General features: G+C 47.0%; 1 protein-coding gene across 3 annotated transcripts in view; it reads right to left on the bottom strand.

The window, feature by feature from the left end:
• CD109 (CD109 molecule) overlaps nucleotides 1-11748 on the bottom strand; it is a 116654-nt gene extending 104906 nt beyond the window's left edge. For all 3 annotated transcript variants that reach the window (XM_067532641.1, XM_067532642.1, XM_067532644.1), the window contains exons 1-2: nucleotides 11460-11748; nucleotides 10170-10330 (exon numbers count right to left, since the gene is read on the bottom strand). In XM_067532641.1, coding sequence (XP_067388742.1) covers nucleotides 10170-10330; nucleotides 11460-11683 — 385 coding nt within the window. In that variant the 5' untranslated portion in view covers nucleotides 11684-11748. The remainder of the gene's footprint in view (nucleotides 1-10169; nucleotides 10331-11459) is intronic.
• Nucleotides 11749-21042: the final 9294 nt, after the last annotated feature.

Raw genomic sequence — 21042 nt, 5'->3', positions numbered from 1 at the left:
GTCCTATTTACTCATGTAAGTTTTCCTCTTGGCTATGTGTTTCTGCTTGCAGACATATTCAAGTGTCCCTTTCTACCCCAATACTAGGAAGCTAAGTCTTGACAGCAAAGCATCACTTTTAAATAATCTCTCTTGCTGCAACAGTGTGTGATATTTTGCTTCTGATATGTCAAGCCAGGCTCAGGTAATCAGCACTTCTGTATTGTCTCTCTTCCTGGACCACAGACCAGCATCTCATCAGTGTAGGTCTGTTTCATTTGTTACATTAGTTATTAAGCAAGGCAAAGATGTGAACCTAATTACACAGCTACAGTGCTTATCTCATGTCTCATCACAAGAATCCCTCAGGAATCAAAATTTTAATTATAACATATTTAAAACTGCAAACATATCAACCCATTAAAACTGTAAACCAGGGCTCAACAGATTTCCTTTGTAGCTAGGAGCCAGCCCAAAAATTAAGAAGCCAGACAAGGTAGGCCCAGCGGCGGGGTGCCCTAGCCGGAGGGCAGCAGTCGCTCTCCCCTCCCAGCCCCACCACATGGATGCAGTGGCGCCCTAATCGAAGCACGGTGACCACTCTTCCCTCCCGGCCCCGACCCTTCCGTCTCCCCCTCTCCCACAATGTGGACCCAGTGGTAGGGCGCACTGGCTGGAGCGCAGCAGCCGCAGCGCTTCCCCCTCCAGGCCCCGCCACATGGATGCAGTGGCGCCCCGGCCGGAGCGTGGCCACTGCTACCCCCAGGACCCAGTCTTTCACTGGGAGAAATACTAGGCACCAGAATTAAATTCCTAGGCGCCATGGCGACCTGGCGTCCAGGGTTTGTGGAACATATCAACTCTATTCTATTTCTTACATAAAGCAAGAATTATTTTAAATAAGGAAAAAATTCTCATACCAACCGAGGCCCTGATTCTGCACGTGCCCGCCCACTGCTAAAGGCCCCTCCCCCTGGAGGGGAGGAGTCACTGGACCCAGGCCACAACCAATTGCATGGGACAAAGAATGAAAAAGGAGTGGGCATGAGGGGTCACAGGGTCAATGGAGGGAACCAGAACGGGACACCGAGCAAAGAACCCCGAACAGCGCCCACTGCTCCCAGATGGTGTCAAGGGAGCTGGCAGATGCTGCCCAGAGGAACTCTGCCCGGATGTGTGAGTGAACAGAGGAACGGAAGTAGATCCCACAGCTGCAGAGTGCCCCCCCTTCCCCCCCCGCTAATCTCCTCTCCCTGGTCTTGTAGATGGCCATTTTGGCCAGGGCTAGGAGGAGGTTGACAAGGACAAATGATGGGGTGTGCGTATAAAAACAAGTGTGGGGAGAAGTGCAGGCAGAACCTCAGCAGGAGGTTCTGGAGGAGCCAGAAAGGGGCTGCAGCCTGGCGCATTCAAGATAAGTGTGTGCCAGGGTCTCCCTCACACCGCAAAAGAGGCAGGTGTCAGGGCAAGTGGTGAACCGCGCCAAGAACACGCTGGTGCTCACGGCTCCGTGAAGGAGCCGCCAACTGATATCCCTGGCAGGCCATGAGATCAAGGTAAAGACTGGCCCACCGGGGGTCCTCGCCCTCCACAGGTCCCACCATTTGGTGTCAGGGCAGGACACAAGGGTGAGGAAGTGAAGGGTGTGGAGCACGAGCCTGTAGAGATGGTCCCTCGGCGCGGTTCAAAAGAGGACTGGCTGTAGGTCGTGCAGCCAGCTCGGTGAGTGGGGAGAGGGCTGCCGGGGGGGCTCGCAGGGCCGGGGCCCGATGGAAAGTGCCAGAGGGCTGAGGCTGAGGTGGGGGACGGAGAGTGCCCTCTCATAAGACCCACTCGAGGTAGACCCAAGCAGCGGGGGGCAAGGCTGCCTTCATCTTCTGGAGTACGCGCCGGGGGGTTCAAAGGGTGGAGAGCCCCATACATCGAGCCAGATCCTGGGGATCTCCGATCTTGGTGACGCCTGCCAGGACCAACCTCCGTCGCACCAACAGGGACTCCGCCACCTGCACACAGAGTTGAGGGTTGTGTAGCAAGGGCTACGCAAGGAGATCCTCCCCCTCAGTGACCGTAAGGGGCCTGGAGACCGAGACCAGCCTCCAAGTCCAGAGGAGGTCCTGGCAGAAGACCGGCAGCTCGGAGAGGTCTCACGGAAGACCTCTCGGACGGAGATAAAAGAGCTGCCGGTCGTATCGGAGCCCTCGGAAGCGGCGGAGGAAGGTGTGTGCCAGGTGGCTTCATTCCGGACTACTGTAAAGGAGTCTCTGCAGGGCCTGGAGGTGGAAGGTGTGGACCTGGCTGTGGATACAGCACAGACCCTGCCCTCCCTCCTCCAGGGGAAGACTCAGGATCCCTGCAAAGACCCAGTGCAGTCCTGGCCAAAAGAACTCCAGAACTGTCTTCTGGAGGTGGGCCAGGAAGCTCAGGGTTGGGATCAGGGTATTGAGCTGGTGCCAGAGCATGGACAGGACTAGCTGGTTGAGCACCAGTGCCCTCCCCCAAAGGGAGAGGCACCAGAGCAGTCCTGTCCATCTCCACGGCCACACAGACACACTGCCCTCCAAATCTTGCCAATTCTCAGCCAGGGAGGGATGGGTGGCAGAAAGTTAAATGCCCAGAGAGAGCAAAGGACCCGTGCTCCACCAGATGGCTTGAAGCGCCGGTGGGAAGGAGCTTGTCCACGACCCAGCCCCTACCATCAGGCCAGAGCTCTTGACCCAGTTGACATGGGCTGCCGAGTAGATGGCCAGGCAAGTCTACAGCTGTGCCAAGTCATCCGGTCCTTGACCGCGAGGAGGACGTCATTGGCGTACGCTGACAGGACCAGCCTCAGCTCTGGCTCACGGAGCACCAACCCCGTCAGCCTCCGGCGAAGGAGACAGAGGAAGGGTTCGATGGCCAAAGCGTACAGCTAGTGGGCAGCCTTGACGCACTCCTCGCCCAAAGCTGACCAGTTCAGTCAGGGTCCAGCTGAGCTTGACCAGGCACTCTGCGGAGGCATACAGCACCTGGAGAAAGCCCATGAAATGGGGCCCAAAGCCGAACGCCTGTAGGGTGCCCAGGAGATACCCGTGGTCCATCCTGTCGAACGGCTTCTCCTGGTCCAGGGACAGGAGGCCGAATGACAGACCATCCCTACACCCAAGCTCCAAGAGGTCCCAGACCAGGTAGAGATTATCAAAGATGGTACGGCCCAGGACGATGTAGGTTTGGTCGGGATGGACCACGTCCTGCAGCACGGACCCCAGCCTCAGCGAGATAGCTTTGGCCACGATTTTATAGTCCGTGCCGAGGAGTGAGACGGGATGCCAGTTCCGAAGGACGCGGAGATCCCCCTTCTTGGGCAGCAGGGCGAGCACAGCCTGCTTGCATGAGAGGGGGAGCACGCCGCTGCCCTCGGACTCAGCCCAGATGGTGGCGAGATCCGGGCCGAGGACATCCCAGAACACACGGTAGAACTCCGCGATAAGCCCCTCCATGCCTGGGGATTTGTTTGTGGGAATGAGGCGGAGGGCTTCCGAGAACTCAGCCAGAGTGAGAGGTAGCTCCAGCCGGTCCTGGTCGCCCACACTGAGCGTAGGAAGTTCATTCCAGAGCACCCTGCAGGCAGCGGCTTCAGTCGGATCCAGGGAGAAGAGGCTAGCGTAGAAGGCCCTGGCCCTTCCACGCATCTCCGCCAGGTCCATGGGGGAGGGGGCGGGGGCGTTGTCCTCCACCAGGAGGCAGGTGATGTGCTTCCGGGCCCACCTCCTTTTCTCCAGGGCGTAGAAGAAGCGGGAGCCACGATCCATCTCCCGAAGGAGATGGATGCGGAATCGAACGAAGGCACTCCAAGCCCGAAGGTCTTTGAGGGCCCAGAGCTCCTCCCGCTTCTCCCAGCATGCTCCGCAGAGGGATGTATCCTTAGGGCTGGCAGCTAGACGCCTCTCCAGATCTAAAACCTCCCACTCCAGCTGCTCTATCCCCACAACCCTCTGTCGGCTGGCCCCGAGTGTAGGCGCGGCAGAAGAGCCGGGCGCACACCTTTCCCACATCCCACCAGTGCCGCGCTGAGGGAAAGGCACGCCTCTGCTCCCGCCAGGCCAGTCAGAACTCCCGGAAGGACGCCACGAAGCCCACGTACTCCAGCAGGCTGTTGTTGAAGTGCCAGTAGGCCAGCCCCGGCCTCTCTGCGGTGAGAGATATGGTGATCTGAGAATGGGGCCAGCCGTACACTGGAGGAGTGGGCCCGCGAGACATGATGACAGGAGAGGTAGATGCTGTCCAAGCGGGAGTAGCTCAACCAGTCTTCCCCCACCTGGACAAAGGTGAAGGTGACGATGTCATCCGGGTGGTGGTCGCGCCAGACGTCCACCAGGGAGTGATGGTCTACAATCTCCCACAGGACGTCCGCAGCGGCCTGGCAGCGCTCAGTCCCCGTGCAGTCTCGTTCCTCGAGGGTGGTGTTAAAGTCCCTGCCCAGGACCAGGCATTCACGAGGATCCAAGGTGCCGAGGAAAGCGGACGCCTGCTGGAAAAACCACACCCGCTCCAGGCCCGCAGTCAGGGCGTAGACATTGACAAGGTTCAACGCCAACCCCTCCATGCGGACCCAGAGGTGCAGCAGGTGGCCCAGCACAACCACGGTGACCCCCAGCACCTCGGGCTGCAGGCAGGGGAGAACAGGGTGGCCACACTAGGGGCCACTCTTTGCAGGGGCTCTCTCCTCCCTCGGTGACGAGGGGGGGGGTGCTCGGCTCCGGCCTTGCGTTTGCCACGCTTGCCCTGCACAAGCACCCAGCCCTCCAAGGCGGAGGGCCAGGCAGTGGGGGCAGGACCAGGGGGCAAGAACGCAGGGGTTGGGGCTTGGGAAAGCGGGGGCAGGGCAATGGGGGAAGGAGAGGCCTCCCCACCAGGGCGAGCCCCCTCCGATGCCTGACAGTGGCAGCCCTGGCTCTCTCTCCTCCACAGGCCCCACCGGGGCAATTAACGGGGTGCAATTAAAGGAGGGCCATGAGCACTGCTGGGGGGCCAGGAGCACGGGGGCCAAGGCAAGGGGGAAGCAGCAGCAGCAGGCAGGGGAAGTGGGGGGACGTGGGGCTGAAGCAGGGTTGGGAAGGCTCAGGGGCAAACTGCTGACAGGGAACAAACCAACACAGGGGCTGGGACAGGGCAAACAAACAGACCAGCACGGAAGCCAAAGCAAGGAGGTTGGGGCAAACAGACAAACAACCCAACAGACAAAACATGGGGCCGGTCAGCAGGGGCAGCTATAGGGAAGGGGGCACAGAGAAGGGGAAGGGCAGGGGTGCCCCCAAGCATGGAGGGAAGGGGAAGGCAGCAGCAGGTAAGGGGCACTCACAGCAGCAGCGGGTGAGAGCAGCTGGCAGGGAAAGGCCCTTCTGCAGGTAGTGGTGGTGGTAGCCACAGAGGTGGTGGAGGGGCTACTCACTCACCACTCACCCGCTCCCTCATGAGCAGGGGGGAGGCAGGTAGGCCAGCAGGTCCCCCAAGCGGTGGTGGCAGCAGCGGCAGCAGCAGAGCCCCCAAGTGGCGGTAGCGGTAGCGGTATCAGCACCTCCAGCAGCCCTCCGAAAGAGGAGACCAGGGCCCAGATGTGAGCCCCAGAAGGCTAAAGGCTCTTTTCCCTGCAGGAAGAGCAGAGGTTACTGCAGGTCAATTAGAGACACCAGGACCCAATTAAGGGCCACTCCAGGTCCACTTAAACCCTGCTTCCCCTAAAGGGGGGGGAGGGGGGAGAGAGAGAGAGAGAAAAAGAAAGAAAGAAAGAAAGAAGCTGCCAAAAGGCTTGTGGTGGCAGCAGGAGGAGAGAATCCCACCGATTAGGATAGAGTGCTTTTCTGTGGCCAAGAGAGGCAGAAAAGGAAAAACCCCAGACTGCAGGAAGGACTGGGGCAGCTCTGACCCTCCAGAGCTTTACCACCACCTCTACAGTCCCATACAGGAGCCATAGAGAGGTACCTCCTGGGGCCCCAGGGCATGTACTGACTGGACTTACCCGCCCTCCTGTGGGGTTGAAGGGTGCCCCTCAGGCCCTACTGCCAAGAAAGACCTGTGGATATACCACAATGCTTAACTTCAAGCATGTGCTTTTGTGCTTTGCTGAACAACGATTAGTCACAAACTTAAAGTCAAGCACATACTTAAGCACCTTGCTGAATTGGGGCCTTCAGAATAAATTACACTGATGAATAAGTGGGGAACCAGTCCCAGGTTGTGGGATACACAATATGGTTTATAGCTTCAGGTACCCCCCGCAATACTTGCCCTGCCCTGGGTAGCATACCAACAGCTGCCAGCTGTACTATCACTGTAGTTAATAGTACCATAAAACCAGTACATCTCAAAATGATATCACCACATCAGCTCGTTGGCATGACCCAATGTGTTAACACCACTGACAGAAGCAACACTTTCAGGACAGTGACATAATTTAACACAAGATTGTTTTGCTGTTCAGAGGTCAGTTAAAGAGTTCTAGTCTGATAGGCTATTTTATCTCTGAGTAACTCTAGTCACAGTAGTTCCATACTTTTCTGTGCTGCCAGGACAGAACTGTCTGATCATATGTCAGTTAATTACCTTGTGCCCTTTTAGGCATTAAACAAATATAAATAATAACAACCCATACCAGGCAAGCTAGACTTGCTCTCAAGAGACAGAGGAAGAGAGGCTGAGATGTTAGAAAGAGAAGGGAAGGGAAGAAGAGAGCAGCTTTTACAATAAATGTGCATTCTATTTTCCTTCCAGGAACACAATGGCAGAGCGTCTGAAGGGTGCTATGAGCCCAAGAATGTTCAGCCTCAGACAAAATGGGGAGGGGGAATGAGCTGAGGTAACAATTTGAAATGCAGTTTGGAAAGTACAGACTTGTCCTAAACACTTTCTGCATCTGTCATCTGTTATTTCAACACTTGCTATGTATTTATGAAAACAGAATAGCTTACTCTGTGTAATATATCTACACATTGTTATACAAACATTTTTACCTTAAGTGTTAATAAATCTCTTCTAAAAGCCTTGTTATCTGCACTACCAACAATTTATAGTTGGGTGAAGTCACGGTTGAAGGGAGACAAATTCATACTTTAAATTGTTACACCATAAATTATTAGTTCCACAGTTATACCTTCCCTGAACTGATTTTTCCAGTGAAGACAAGTGGGGAAATGGTCAGTCTCCTATTACCCAAGCTGAAATATCCCACTGGCCATCATTCTACTGTGCAGTGCTGTGTGATGATGTCATATGACCTAAAGGTTTTCTCAGCATGGGTTGACATCTATATTATATTGTAGTATGTGGGAAAGTTTCAAAATAAGAGGAGATCCAGTTACTATAATTGGGGAAGTCAGGGTTATATTTTTAAACAAAATGATCTTCAGGAATGGATTGAATGACTCAGAGACTTCATAGTGGAATGGAGCCTTATGTGTTTGTGGCAACTATTGCCATCACCATCTTGTGGAATGAGTTTAGGGTGCTCAGCCCATTTTCAAGTGAACATGTGCCCTGCTCTACATCATCACAGGTCTGATCCAAAGCCCAGTGAAATAAATAGGAGCCTTTCCACTGACTTAAATTAACTTGAGAACAGGGCCCAAAGGTGGACAATTATAATTTAACAATAATAATGCTGTTTTGGAGCAGATCCAAGATATGAGGAATAGAGATATCTGAATGAAAACTAGCTGGCTCAAGTTCTATCCCAATAATATGGAAAGGATGCTGTAGGGAGGTGCAAAATATTTTGAAGAACCTGCAAGAGGTATGACCTTAATCTCTGTTGATAGCATATGTCTACAGCCCTGCAAATCTGTGGATATCTGCTTTATACCCACGTACCATGTTTGCAGATCATGGATTGGATGCGGATACAAATTTTGTATCCGCACGGGGCTCTACGTATGTCCTCCAGTTGTCAGAGTTCTACTAGACTCATCAACGCACTGGAACATCCAAGTAGCAGCAGTGTCCAGAAATTCATTTATTCATTTTTGGCTCTCGAAGGAGGTTGTGCCCTTCTATTTAGATGGAAATCTAGCCAGTAGGTCCATAGTTTTTTCAAGTCCAACTTAAAATCATAGTGCTCTACCTGTGGCTGATCTTGAAGGCAACAGAGAAATACTGGTTCAACACACAATAGCTCACATTCTAAGTAGAGCTGACCAATGAGAGCATAGTACACCTGTGCTCTACAATGGCTCCTAATCCAATTTTGGATCCCCTTCTGTGTACTGCCCCTTTATCTCAATGGGGTTGGGTCATACCTCTCAGCCAGCAATGCTGGCTGACCCAATGATGCAATATCAGGTGCAATGTGTGACCAAGACCCAAAATGAAGGACATTTAACAATTAGTCTTGCAAGAAATTTAAAATGCTGTGGAATCCATTTCTTTCATATGAATACCGCTTTCTGTTACCTCAATGATTCTTCGCTTCTGATGTAAATCGTTTTCTTCAATAAAAGAGAAGGGAGACCAAATCTGAGTGCAATATAGGTTCATTTGGAATTAAAATTAATGATGTCTCTAGAAATGAAGGAAATTTGAAAAACATGACTTGGGCCAAGAAATCTTAGAAACCGCTTCTCTTGCCCTACACCACTAATGTCAGCTATAATCAAAAGAGGGGTGCTTGAGTTAAGGAAGCCCAGGTTTGACTTGCAGGGATTAAGGACAAAGTCTTCTCAGTGAGGTCTTGGATTGTAGAATTCACCGTTTGGAGATCCAGCTGTGCCCACATCTTGCCATCCACAGGGCACAATACAAGACTCTTCTTTTGGACAGACCTTCCTATAGCCACAAAGATGCAGAGTGGCTCTGGACTGTCTCTCATGTAAGACAACCACCTAGATTTGGTTTCTCTCTGATAGTGGTTCTAACTCAAGGAGGTCAGGAGTGTTGGTCAATTCTCAGATGGAACTGATTCATCTCTTAATTACATATGTGGTATCCAGACACTATGGTGATGAAACCATGGGAAATTATAATAATACTGATCATTTTTCATAAATCACAGAAATCACTACTACAATAGTATTATGTGATACCCTTGTTACACAACTATTGTCTCAAAGTTAGGATGGAACAGACAAGAAAAATGAATCCCAGTGAAGGACCCTCCCAAAAAGAGATTTAAATAAGATTTAAGCCTGACAATTTGAGTACCTTTAACAGGCACTAAATTCACAACAAGAAACCTCGGGTTAAAGAGAGGGGGAAAGTTCTGATGTTACTCAGTGCAATATGATGGGCTCTTCCAAGGCCACACACTGACTCTCCCAAACCTCACGCAAACACAGAACTAAATTCTGGCCCCTATTTCTGTTGCTTTGCACTGCTCCGGTGGCACAAAGCTGCTTGGAAGCTAGCTTATTCAGCTACCTTGGAATTCCCTTGCTTATGGCCAGCACTGCTCCCTAATGACCCCTGGTATAGAATTCTGGCAGAGTTTGGGCAAAGGAGTTGTAACCAGGGTACCACAGTTCTCCAGCTATTCCTATCTACCAGAATTGCCAATATGGGCCAAGGCCACCCAAGCATACGTGACAGCAGCTCTCAGACCACTCTAAACTTACAACATGAACAGGAGCAATCATCAGTCAGCACCAGAATCCAGGGCCTTCATCCCTTGAGATGTACAGCTCAGACTCTGAGTCACACAGCCTCAAAACTAAGGGAGACGTTCTCACTCCACTCTTCCGAGCGATGGGCACATCATTATGTGATCAGGGCACACATGAGCCCCCCACTTTTTCTCATTCTGCCCAATATATATAAAGCAACAGGGCTTGTTGCTTTATGAGTGGCTTTGACACTTCACATGCTTCTGAATCCTTCCAATAAACATAGGAGAGGGGGTTTCTGAGTTGGATTCTCTTCATGCAGCCCCAGTGTCCTGAGATCCAGACAGGTACCATATCATATGACACTCCAGAACTACATAAATTATTTTCAAAGTGTTTGTAATGAGTTATCACACATGCATACAAAACAACTATTCAGCAAACAGTTCCACCGTTAGCTATATTTAGGTGGAAATAGGATTTTCTTCTTTGATTGACCATGCTTTGGTAAAACAAGTCCAACAAATTCATGTTTTAATGTATTTTTAAAGCAGTGATATTTCATGGTGGGGGAGGATAATCTTCATCTAAATCTCTCTAGGCTGATTGATGCTGCCAACTCACCTTTTTCAAAGGTTCTTTCCCCATGTAGCAGGGTGTCATTCCCTCTCAGCACTTCACCTCTCACTGTGACTTGTGGAGGGCTATCTGTTAGCAGAGCTACCCCGATAGTCACATTTGCACCGGGCCTGATGTTCCAGGGACCTGTCACTAGAAATGTGGGGCTGGAAAACATAAAGGGGGGAGAGGAGGAAATCAAATCTACCCATCACAGTCTGGTATTTAATAATCTTGTTTTACAAAAGGTAACAACTGTGTTGGTCACAAATTCTGTATTTCTGCTGTTACACACACACTCTACTGCATGTTGGGACGGAGGTTATACAAGCATTACTACATGAGCCCAATCATTTCACCTTTCAGTAACAACAGAGGGAAATTATACTGAAGATACTTTATTGGTAGGGCAGTATCACTGCCAGTGCCCAGTTTAACTTGCTCGTTCTTTCCCTTTTTGGTAGATAGCGATCAAGTCCAGAAGCACTCTTACTATTTCCTGTAACCTACAATTTACTCTGTGCAGGCAAACCCCAGTGCCAGTACAGTGACCCATCAGCGTCAGTGGAACCCTACACCAGCGCCGGGGGAGTGGGTCCACCCATACAAAGGAACCTTCAGGATCCGGGCCTGCTGTGCCTCATCTTCCTCCACTGACTTCCGTGGGAGGAGGCTAAGGCCCCAAGCTAAATAACCGCAATCCAAAGATGTACCTAACAGCTGTGGTTAGTCTGTGAAACTCCCAGGAAAAAAAAACAAGAAAGAAAATGAGAAGCCACACACCCATCTCAAAGCTGCAGGCGAAGGTGTCACAATATATTTAGCATGTGATGAGAGGGCGAGTCCCAGTAAAACATAGAGGAGATTTAAAAAGGCATTCCCTAGGTGGGGAGCTATTGGTGGGGAGCTAGGTGGGGAGCCACGGCACAGCAAAAGCAGAGGGATTTCTCTGGTTCCTCCTAACCATGGACTCGCTGCCTAAGGGGGGTGGGGAACCATTCATGTTATAAACAGTGCATGTGAAATGCACCGTGCAGGGGACGGGAAACAGCTGCCTGGCTACAAAGTTTGCTCCGTTTATTTACAGTGCTGTGATCATCGTGGGGAGAAAACGACGCAGCGGGGCCCATCTGCAGACTGAGGCCCCGATCCTGTTCCACTGGAATGGGGAGGAGCAGCCGCTTCTGTGCAGCCCCCGGTTCAGGCCTGAGCGGGACACAGCGCCCGCTGCGCCTGGTCTCGGTGCCGCCAGCCAGCCCCTCCCTCGCCCCCCACGCGGCTCGCCCTCGTCCATACCCGGCCGCAGCGGCAGACGATGCTACCAGGAGACACGAGACAAGGTGAGCCATGGAGAGCGGCGCGGGGCCCCTCGGCGCAGCACGGCCTGGGAACAGCATCCTGCTCCGGGACTCAGCGCGCGAGCTGCGGCGGGCGGGCGGACGGGCGGGCGGGATGCTGCTGCCGCTGCTGCTGCTGCTGCTTCCCCATCCTATCCCAGCCGCAGGGACTGGGCGGGGCATGCCAGCTCGGGCAGTGAGTGAAAGAAGCTCCTTATTGAGGCCGCGGCTGCTATACCCAAGGGATGGCTCTACCCCTCCCTCTCGCGTTACACGGGGCTCTTCCCAGCCCTCCTCCCTGCTGCAGGCTCCAAAATAGACGCAGCCACGCTCCCCCCACGCGCGCGCACAGGCACTGACACAACCTCTGGTCTTTCCCTGCCAGCGGGGGGCAGCTGCAAAGCACAGGGAAGGGATGTGGCGTTTGATGCCTGCCAGGCCAGCCGAAGTGCGCTCTGCTCAGCTAGTCACAACAACAACAACAGGGTGCCCCTTAGAGCCAGCCCCACTTCTCCCCCCTTGCTAGAGACGAGTTCTAGCTTGAGAGAAACTCGGCAGACTGGAAAAAATGTCCTCATTGTCCTAGACTGTGAGTCAGGCTTTCAGAGAGAACAGCACCCAAACGGGCATCTAGCAGGGGCGTTTCCTACACATAACTGCATGTGTCAGATATAGATCTCTCTCTCTCCCTCCCTTCAGACACTGCTATTCTTAGGGGCTCTGTTTTGCTCTACAGTTCCTGCCTCTTGCCCCGTCGGACAGAAACTTTATTCACAGCCTGTATGAGACTCCGGCATGAATGCACAAACCAAAGAGGAATGGTGAGCAATATGTTAAATAGACAACTGAGACTGGCAACTTTGGGCATGTTTTCTGAACTGGCTGGCTTATTTCAGAAGCTTTGAATTGGGCTGGCTCTGCTCAGGTGCAGGATTCAAGTGGGATCCAGAGTAACTGGAAGTCACCTTTCCACATGCCCACCCCCACTCCTGGATCTGGTCATGGGGCCAGTGGGGCCCTTGGCACTAATTAGAGTGCTTTATGGCTAATTTAACTTGTGCTGATTAGTAGCATTGCCCTGACCTTGTTGACCTCTAGGCACACCCAGACTGCAGAATAACTGTTAAATAAAATAACAAATAAGGGACTACTGTATCACCTGAGGACCTCTGAAGCACAGTTCTCTGCCCACACACCCTTCCATGTGTTCCTACACAACTCTACATTACTTAGTGTTTCCACCAAGTTGAGGTGCCTAGTTAGGATAGCGTCATGAATCCTTTGCACTACTCAATATTGGAGATGAAGACCTGGTCCACTGTAGTTATAATAATACCTATCATTTATACAGGGCTTCTCACCAGTAGATCTCAAAGCACTTTACAAAGGAGGTCTCTATCATTATCCCCATTTTACAGATGGGGCAACTGTAGATAAGTGAGTTTTCTTTCACCCATGGGTTTTCATTATTAAAAGTCAAATGTACAAGAGCTGCCTCATCAGTAGCTAGGAACTGAAGGCCTCAGTTCAGCAGCAGACTTAAGCATGTGGCTAACTAAGCACTGCCATTGGGAGCTTTACAAGTATCCATCTTTCATTTTGGCACCAAAATAAGGGTCTGGTTTTCAAAAGTCCTCACTCCCATTGTGGCACTTGCTCAGATTTCCAAAAAGAACTCAGCACCAGACATGCTTGCTGGTTCTTTTGAAAATCTGGCTCCTATTTTCATGGCTAACAGGAGCTGAGTTCCTTTGAAAATCTGTCCCTAAGCATAGTCTTCCACACTGAGCAGCAATAAGTCTCAGATCTCCTGTGCATCCACTCCCTTATTTGCAAGTGCACATGGCAAAAATGACTCCAGTTCTGGGGTGGAAAATGAACATGTCCAAGGGGACTTAGGCTTAATACTGTCCCCATTATGCTAATTATGCTAATGGGGTGCTAAACTACGTTCTGCTATTAGGCTTACTTCTGCTCTACATAACAGTAAGTTGTCATGCAACAGTAGAGTACTCATTAGGACACAGTCAGATTCCCCTACACTCCCTCATCCTGCTCATCTCTTATTTTTACCTTGCAGTTAGGTTTTGTCTAGACTAGGATTTAAAGGTGTGTTTTTGGATTGTGTTACGCTTGGTCTACACCACAGAGTTAGATTGACATAAGGCTGCTTACATCCATCTAACTCTATAAGTGTCTACACTACAACGTTGTTCCCACTGATGTAAGTTGCCCACTACACCAACCTAATACCTGCACCTTCACGAAAGGCATAGCGCTTAGGTCAATGTAGTTAGGATGACAGAGTATCTGCATTACTTACATCACCTGTTGGCAGTCAGCCCTATGTGGGGCTCACAACTGGTACACCCCCGCCCTGCGGCTGACAGCCCAAGCTGTGAGCCCCATGTGGGGTGGATAGCTCCAGCCCCAGGGTAACCAGACTCCAGCTGTGAGCCCCACATAAGGCTGAGAGCCCAGGCTGTTGGCCCCAGGGCGGGCAGGACTCCAGCTGTCAGTGCCCCACAATGCCCCACACACTTAAGTAGGTAGGTGAGGACACACACTACCAACAGAGAGGCGTAGTGTGGCGTAATTACTGCGGTGGCTGTACGTCGACCTAACATAAGTCGACTTAATTTTGTAAGGTAAACAAGACCTTAGTTATCTTGATCTAGTTCAAACTAACATTTTCAAAAACTCTAGTCAAAGCAAACTGTGCTAAATTGTTCAAGTTAAACCTTAGGTGGGAATCTAGGCTTTAATTCAAACATCTTAACCTGTGCTAAAGTAAATCTTGCTGTGTGTTGACTAGCCAGTTCTGCACACAGTTAAGTGAGAGCAGCTTTGGTTACTCTGGACAGGTCTACACTACAAACTTGCATCGGCACAGCTGCACCACTGTGGTGCTTTTAGTGAAGACACTCTAAACTGACGGGAGAGAGCTCTCCCGTCGGCTTAATAACTCCACCTCCACGAGAGGCAGTAACTCTGTCAGCAGGAAAAGCTCTCCTGCTGACATAGTGCTATCTACAAGGGAGGTTAAAGTCAGCATAACTATGTCACTCAGGGAAAATCCACACCCCTGAGTGACATAGTTACAGCGAAGTAAATGTGTAGTATAGATCTGGCCTCTGTGCAAAACACGTACTCTGCTAAAGGTTCTCATGGCAATAGAATCAGATGTAACTGTTTATAATGTTTTTGTTAAACTGCTAGGAGATTTGTGTTTGCCCAAGCAAAATGTCTTAGTTGGAAAATATATAGTTTCCAAAACCATAGACATATCCATTTGGAAAAGTCTCAGTTTATAAACCCGTTTTAAATGCTTGGCTCCTAGCAACACCTGAGAGATTAATTTGTGTATGCAACTAGAAGCTGGGCACTGCACACAAGTTAATGACATCACTCTCTGAGGAAAGTTTGTCTTAGGCCAGAACTCTGTACTTTTAGAATAATTTTGAAAGCATAGCACGCAGCATGAAAGGATTTAATAATCCTCAGCTGCTTCAGGCCAACAAAGTGGGCACACTGAGGGTTCCATTTGTGAGGTATAACAAGTCATCACTGCATTCAGAGCAATGGGATTGCCAGCCCCAGCAAAACCAGTAGAAAAATCCATTTCTGTTTGTTTTTGTATACTGGAGTTGAATACACACTGCAGACTAAAGATTTGCACACTCTTCTGATATATCCCTCAGAGCAGACATTCCATATGTAACAGCTTCATTACCAGCCAGCTGAAACATTTACTGTTAGTTTTCCACATCGTCCAGAACCTGAAACAAACTATGGAAACTGAAAAACCTGTGAATTTAAATGAATACAGATTGTGAACCAGATGCTGCTGCTGACTTTCCTCAGGCAAGCAGTCCAATTAATGTCAGTGGCATGAGTAAGAAAAACAATCTTTGGGTTTGTGAACATTGGAAAGCCATAATACCTGGTAATGCTGAATTGCTGTGGTGCAAAAACTAAAATGTAGATAGATAGTAGGGCAAGAACATCTATTTTTCTGTAAAATAGTACAAGATGAAATAAAGAAAATTTGAGTTGCAACATAGTATAGGGTAGCAGAAAGTGTCTGAGACATGAGGCCTAGTATAACAGGTCTAGATACAAGGTATGAGACCTGAACAAAAACAGCAGAAAAAACTAAAGGTTTTGGGGCAACTAACAGAAACAAAGAAAGAGTTAAAAGAAGCAATTAAAGCAACAAAGACCTGGAATACTTCTGCTCTCCTAGCAGCGTGGGAAGCAGTCCAGAGACATGATACACTACTACAGCAAGCACAGAAACAAAATAAAACACAGGAAACAGCTGGAAAAAGCTGGAAAAAAGAGAAGTGCCGTCCCCTGTTATAAATATTTGTGGTCAACAGCAATCTTCAGGTAGTTACCTTGTGCCTGAAGAATGGGGACAGAAATGGAAAAAGGTGGACCTAGCAAAATTTAAAAATGAAACAGGGCCACTGCATTGCACCCATATGACAAGAGCCAGGTTCCAGTAAAACTTAAACCAAGACCTAAACTGGTGCCTGTCAGAATGGGAGAAGTAAGCGCACAGGAGGGAGAAATAGCAAAAAAAATACTTTCACTGAACTGGTAAATCAAATGAAGGAAAAAGTGGAGCAGTTCACAGAGCACATTAAAAGACAGAAGCTGTGACTTAATCATGGGGGGCGTGAATAAAAAATAATTTCAAAGTAAAAAAACTAAAAGTAAGCAATTTAATAGCTAAAATTAATGCATTAACACATGGAATTGCCCAGAAACAGTTAACTACAGCTGACAAAGACACTCCTACAATCCATTTGACATGCAGACAAAAGCAACAGACACTGGGGGAAGAAATTCAGGTTTTACAAGAGCAGATAACCTCTCCTCTTAGAGCCAGAATAAAAACTAGGGCTGCTGGTTCCCAACTGCCTTAACCCACCCCCTCTCCTCCCTCAGAGCTAATAATATAACTTTTTTTCTTAAATATTTTTATATACCACTTAAGTTTTCCTCTCTCAGTTTGCTGAAGGTGTTGCTGCTGCCTGTACTTTAAGATACCTTGATAAAGTTAATTAATCTCTGTCTTGGCTCAAGTCTTCCTCCCTTCCTTGGTTGCTCTTGCTCTTCCTCCTCCTCCTCCCCCCCCCCCCCATCCTCCCCCCCCTTCTGCTCTCTTTGTTTTAAAAGTTAAAAGTTACAGTTATTACAGAAACCACCATCCCTAAAAAAATGAAGCAACTGAAAACAAAACAGAATAAAAACAGAGATAACAAGGTAAAAACTTTATTTTAAATACATCCAGTGAATTAAGTATTTTAAACCTTCAGGAATGCAACAGCTGGAATTATTCCTAACTTTCTTGAGATATAGTTGCAAAACAACAGAAATGCAGATTGCTTCTAATCCTAACCACTGGCTTATATTTTTTAAAATATGAGCTTTCCTTGTTTTCATATAGCAACGTTTTAAAATAAACTAATATAAAGTAATAAAAAATGCTTTATGTTACTAAATTAATACAACAAATTTGGTAAATAATTTAATATGAATTGTTATCTATTCTTATTAAAAGTTTTTAATAAAAAGGAAATAACTTGCTTATTTAAATGCGTAACTGTTTAATTCTTTTGTTTACCTGTCTATCTTCTAAAATGCATTGCCTTAATAATTTTAGCTCTTAATGCCTTATCTTGTATAGTTATAAATATAACTCTGGCATCATTTGTTTTTAATGGTAAGTTTGTTTTATATGTCATCTATGTTGTTCTGTGTTCTATGTTGTGTGTGTCATGTAACTTTTTTCTGTTTGTTTTCATCTTGTTGCAACAAGTCAATTTTATACTTTTTTTAATATAAGTGATACCACACTATTTTAATATTATGGTTGGGGAATAACCATCATAACATTATTAATACCATTTTTCTCAAAGCTCAAAAAGGCCTCAATTATAAATATATGTACATATATTTTTACCAAAACACATAATGCAATTGCAAACAAAAACAATTATTTTATTAATCACAATGTTTTTTATTCAAAGGAAAAATGTAAGGGGAAACCTCAACAGTAATGCAAAGGTAATATTAGTAAAATGTCAGTTTCTTATTTGGGTTTTTATAAACTTGTTTGCACATTTATTAAATATTGAAATATAGTTATAAAAATGTTATAGCAAAAATGGTAAAAAAGATAGCCAAACATAGTATCTATAGTTACGCTGCAAAATGTTAAAGTTAACCAAACAATTTCAATAGGTTTCCACCTTTGTGTCCCAAATACAAAGAAGCATTATAAAAGTTTTAAGTATTTACTTAGACCTGTATTTAATATTGATTTTGATTTAATTTTGATTTAATTTTATTTTTATGTGAATTTTATTTAATTTTGATTTAACTTTTAAGCTATGTTAAAGGAAAGTAGTGATTGTTATAGTTTGTGCTTCTAAACAGTTAACAAAAGTGGAATTGGTATTACAAGCACATTAAAAAATTTGGGTAAAAATTGTGTTACTAACTCTTGCTAAAGCAGAGTCCTCTGTAGGGGAAAACAGTATACCTTCTCATAGAAGATTGTGAGCATCTATTTAGCAGTTAAGCATTATATTTAGTATAAAATATTAGTAATGCACCTCAAGTCAGAATGAATTCTATGTAACAGTTGCAAAAATATAGCTTGTGTTATAAAAGACTTGGTCCCTATTACATTGTAAACAAACTAACTCAATCTGTGTATTAAGTTTTGGATGTTGAAAACCAGAAAAATGTATTATGTTAATTAATTAAGCTGTTTAAGATTGCTTCCCACAGACCAAAGATACCTAGAGATACCACACCACAAAAACACCAGAAGATATCAGTACACAGTAAAGAAAGCCCTGGGCATGAAGAAAAAAAATGAAGTGCTTATAAATAACAGCCTGGTCTGATATACATCTCAGGATACTATATATGGACAATTAAGTTAGCAATCAGCTAGACACCATTAGTTGGACCAGGTTAAATTGTAATTTAATTTTAATTTGGCTACTGTGTAAAAGCAACTGTATTTTTACTATATTATTGCTGTATACCAATGTGCATAGCATTGCTAAATTGTTTTCACCAACACACAGGTAAAAATTAACAAACTAATGTCAGCAAACAACATGAAGGCAAGGAAAAAACAAATTGGTTAAAAAAAAAAGCAAAAAAAAACATTTAAGTTACATAGTGCAAATTGTGTAAACAAATTCCCTGTTAGGACTAGTCACTATTTGGGGTCAGTGACACTGCATCCTAATTAAGGCACGTGTTATTCAAAACAATCTTATTCAGTGTCTCACTACCAATACTAAATCCTGACATGGCAGTATTTGATAAATTGGTTTCTGTCCATGCCATATCTGGAAGACAGCATTTATAACAAACAACTAGATCTATGTCAACTACTGGTGAATCACAGAGCAATGTAGCCAATGAAACAGAAAAGCTAGCCATTCCTGTTTCCTGCCCAGCAAAGCTTACCAGATGGTGACAACCAGCAGTAGGGATAACCTATAACATGGATGGTCAATACTGTGTAGTAACTAATCACAAAAAAATTATATATAAAGGCCTCATTTGTAATGTCATTACTCCAAAATTGTGTTTTATTTCTTATATACATAGCACTGTAGGATACACTGTAATAATGCCTATCCCAGTACTTAAAAAACACTCCAGCTTACTACCATTATTAATACAGGTGGTAACTGTAATTGCCGTAATAGGAGTGTGTTGCTATCTGTGGTACCAAAGTGAAAGGGCCAGACTACAACTGCAGATAGAACGATTGTGATGCTTAAATATGAGGTGGTGTCATATGTGTAAATATATACACCATATCTATATTATCGATATATTAATTATTTGGGAATGTGTCCAAGGCTTAATCATAAAACTACATTCCTCAATCAAAGTCCCAGGCCTAACATTCCCAGGCCCACTATAAGGCACTAAATATAATTGGAAAATAAAATCTGTCCACCAGTCATATGAGGGAATGTGCAAACTGGGGCTTGGTCTTCACTGCCGCCGGCAGTAATGTAGCTTGCATATCTCCCATTGACTTACTTACGTTGCCGTACTGCGGTGTCTCCACTGCTCTGCGTCGACAGAAGATGCCCTCCGGTCAATGCAGCTTTACTCTTTTCGGGGGGGGAGGGGGAAGAAGAGGGGGATTAATAGCGTAGACCAGAGAGCATTTCCCGGATTGATTGAGCGGGTCTCCAAAGCCCGCTCAATCAATCCGACTGCATTGATCCATGCAGCCCTGGCAGTGTAGACATAGCCTAAGGGACACATGGGGCATAAATGTGTGGATGGTAATAAAAGGTGGCCATATAACAGTGTGTAGCCCACTAGGTCACCTTCATTCCATGCATTATGCTTTTCTGGGACAATAGGTAAAACATCCTCCCGATAAAAGGACAAAAAGTGAGGGAGTGTAGTAGAAAGTACCTGAGACATGAGACCTAGTATAACAGGTCTAGGTACAAGGCCTGAACTAAGCAGCAGACAAACCCTGCTGATATAAAGCAAAGTTAGCTGTGAGCAAAAGTCAGGCCCTGTTACAAAACAAGCCTGCTTGCAAGTTCACAGAAACTGGCAAGAACAGAGCTGGTACTGCAAACACACATTCCTAAAGAAGTACTAGGCACAGAACACTCATGCGAACACATTCCAGAAAGGTGGTACCAGAACACCCCAGTACCAAGCACAGTACAAGTACACTCCCCAAATATCACAAGAACAGGCTGACCCCTCTTTTAGATAAGGTCAGGAGGACAGGGTGATGGATAGAGATGTTTTGCTCAAACCAACATGTAAAAGGTAAAGGGTGGTATCTCACCACGTCAGAGGGGCGATACATCATTTGTTTGTATCAGTGTATAAACGAGGGTCTCAAAGGGAGTGTCTTTGTCTGGCCGAGTGAGGAACGGAAAGCCCTGCCATTTACTGAGCTGGTCCATTGTCATGGGCACACATGTATTAAGTGTACTTGTAACACGTATAGGGTGCTTTTTACCGTGCCTCGTAGGCAATAAACCTGGTGCCTTCATTACTGAAACGGATCTCTGGTCTTATTGGGTAACCCAGTCGTGGTCTGCTGTATCAACTATCTGTGCAGAGCTGGGATAGCATGTCCACTGGGAGAAATCACACACAGCCAACACCTGACAACATATGGTAATTTTGAAAATGTATTTGGCACACCAGTTAGAATTCTTGGGGGAAATGCCAGCAAAAGTGAAATCTTCTAAGGATTCATATGGTCAATACACTTGGTATAACTGCCAACTATCCTGATTTTATCAGGATAAATTAACTTTGGAAGCTGAATTTAGACGGATTAGGCATTAGCCAAATCACTGACCCATCAGAAGTATTGTGTACTAAATATATCTCTGTGTTCAAAGCAGGTTTGGGTTCAATGAAAAGGAATGAGGTAAATTCAGGGAAGTTCTATGGCCTGTGTTATGCAGGAGGTCAGGCTAGATGATCACAGTGGTCTCTTCGAGCCT

The sequence above is a fragment of the Emydura macquarii genome, unplaced genomic scaffold (assembly GCF_026122565.2).
Source record: "Emydura macquarii macquarii isolate MOO-44397 ecotype Brisbane River unplaced genomic scaffold, CSIRO-AGI_Emac_v2 contig_3295, whole genome shotgun sequence".
In the NCBI taxonomy this organism is placed as follows: domain Eukaryota; kingdom Metazoa; phylum Chordata; order Testudines; family Chelidae; genus Emydura; species Emydura macquarii.
The sequence above is the reverse complement of the archived record's forward strand: the minus strand, read 5'-3'. Positions and strand labels throughout refer to the sequence as shown.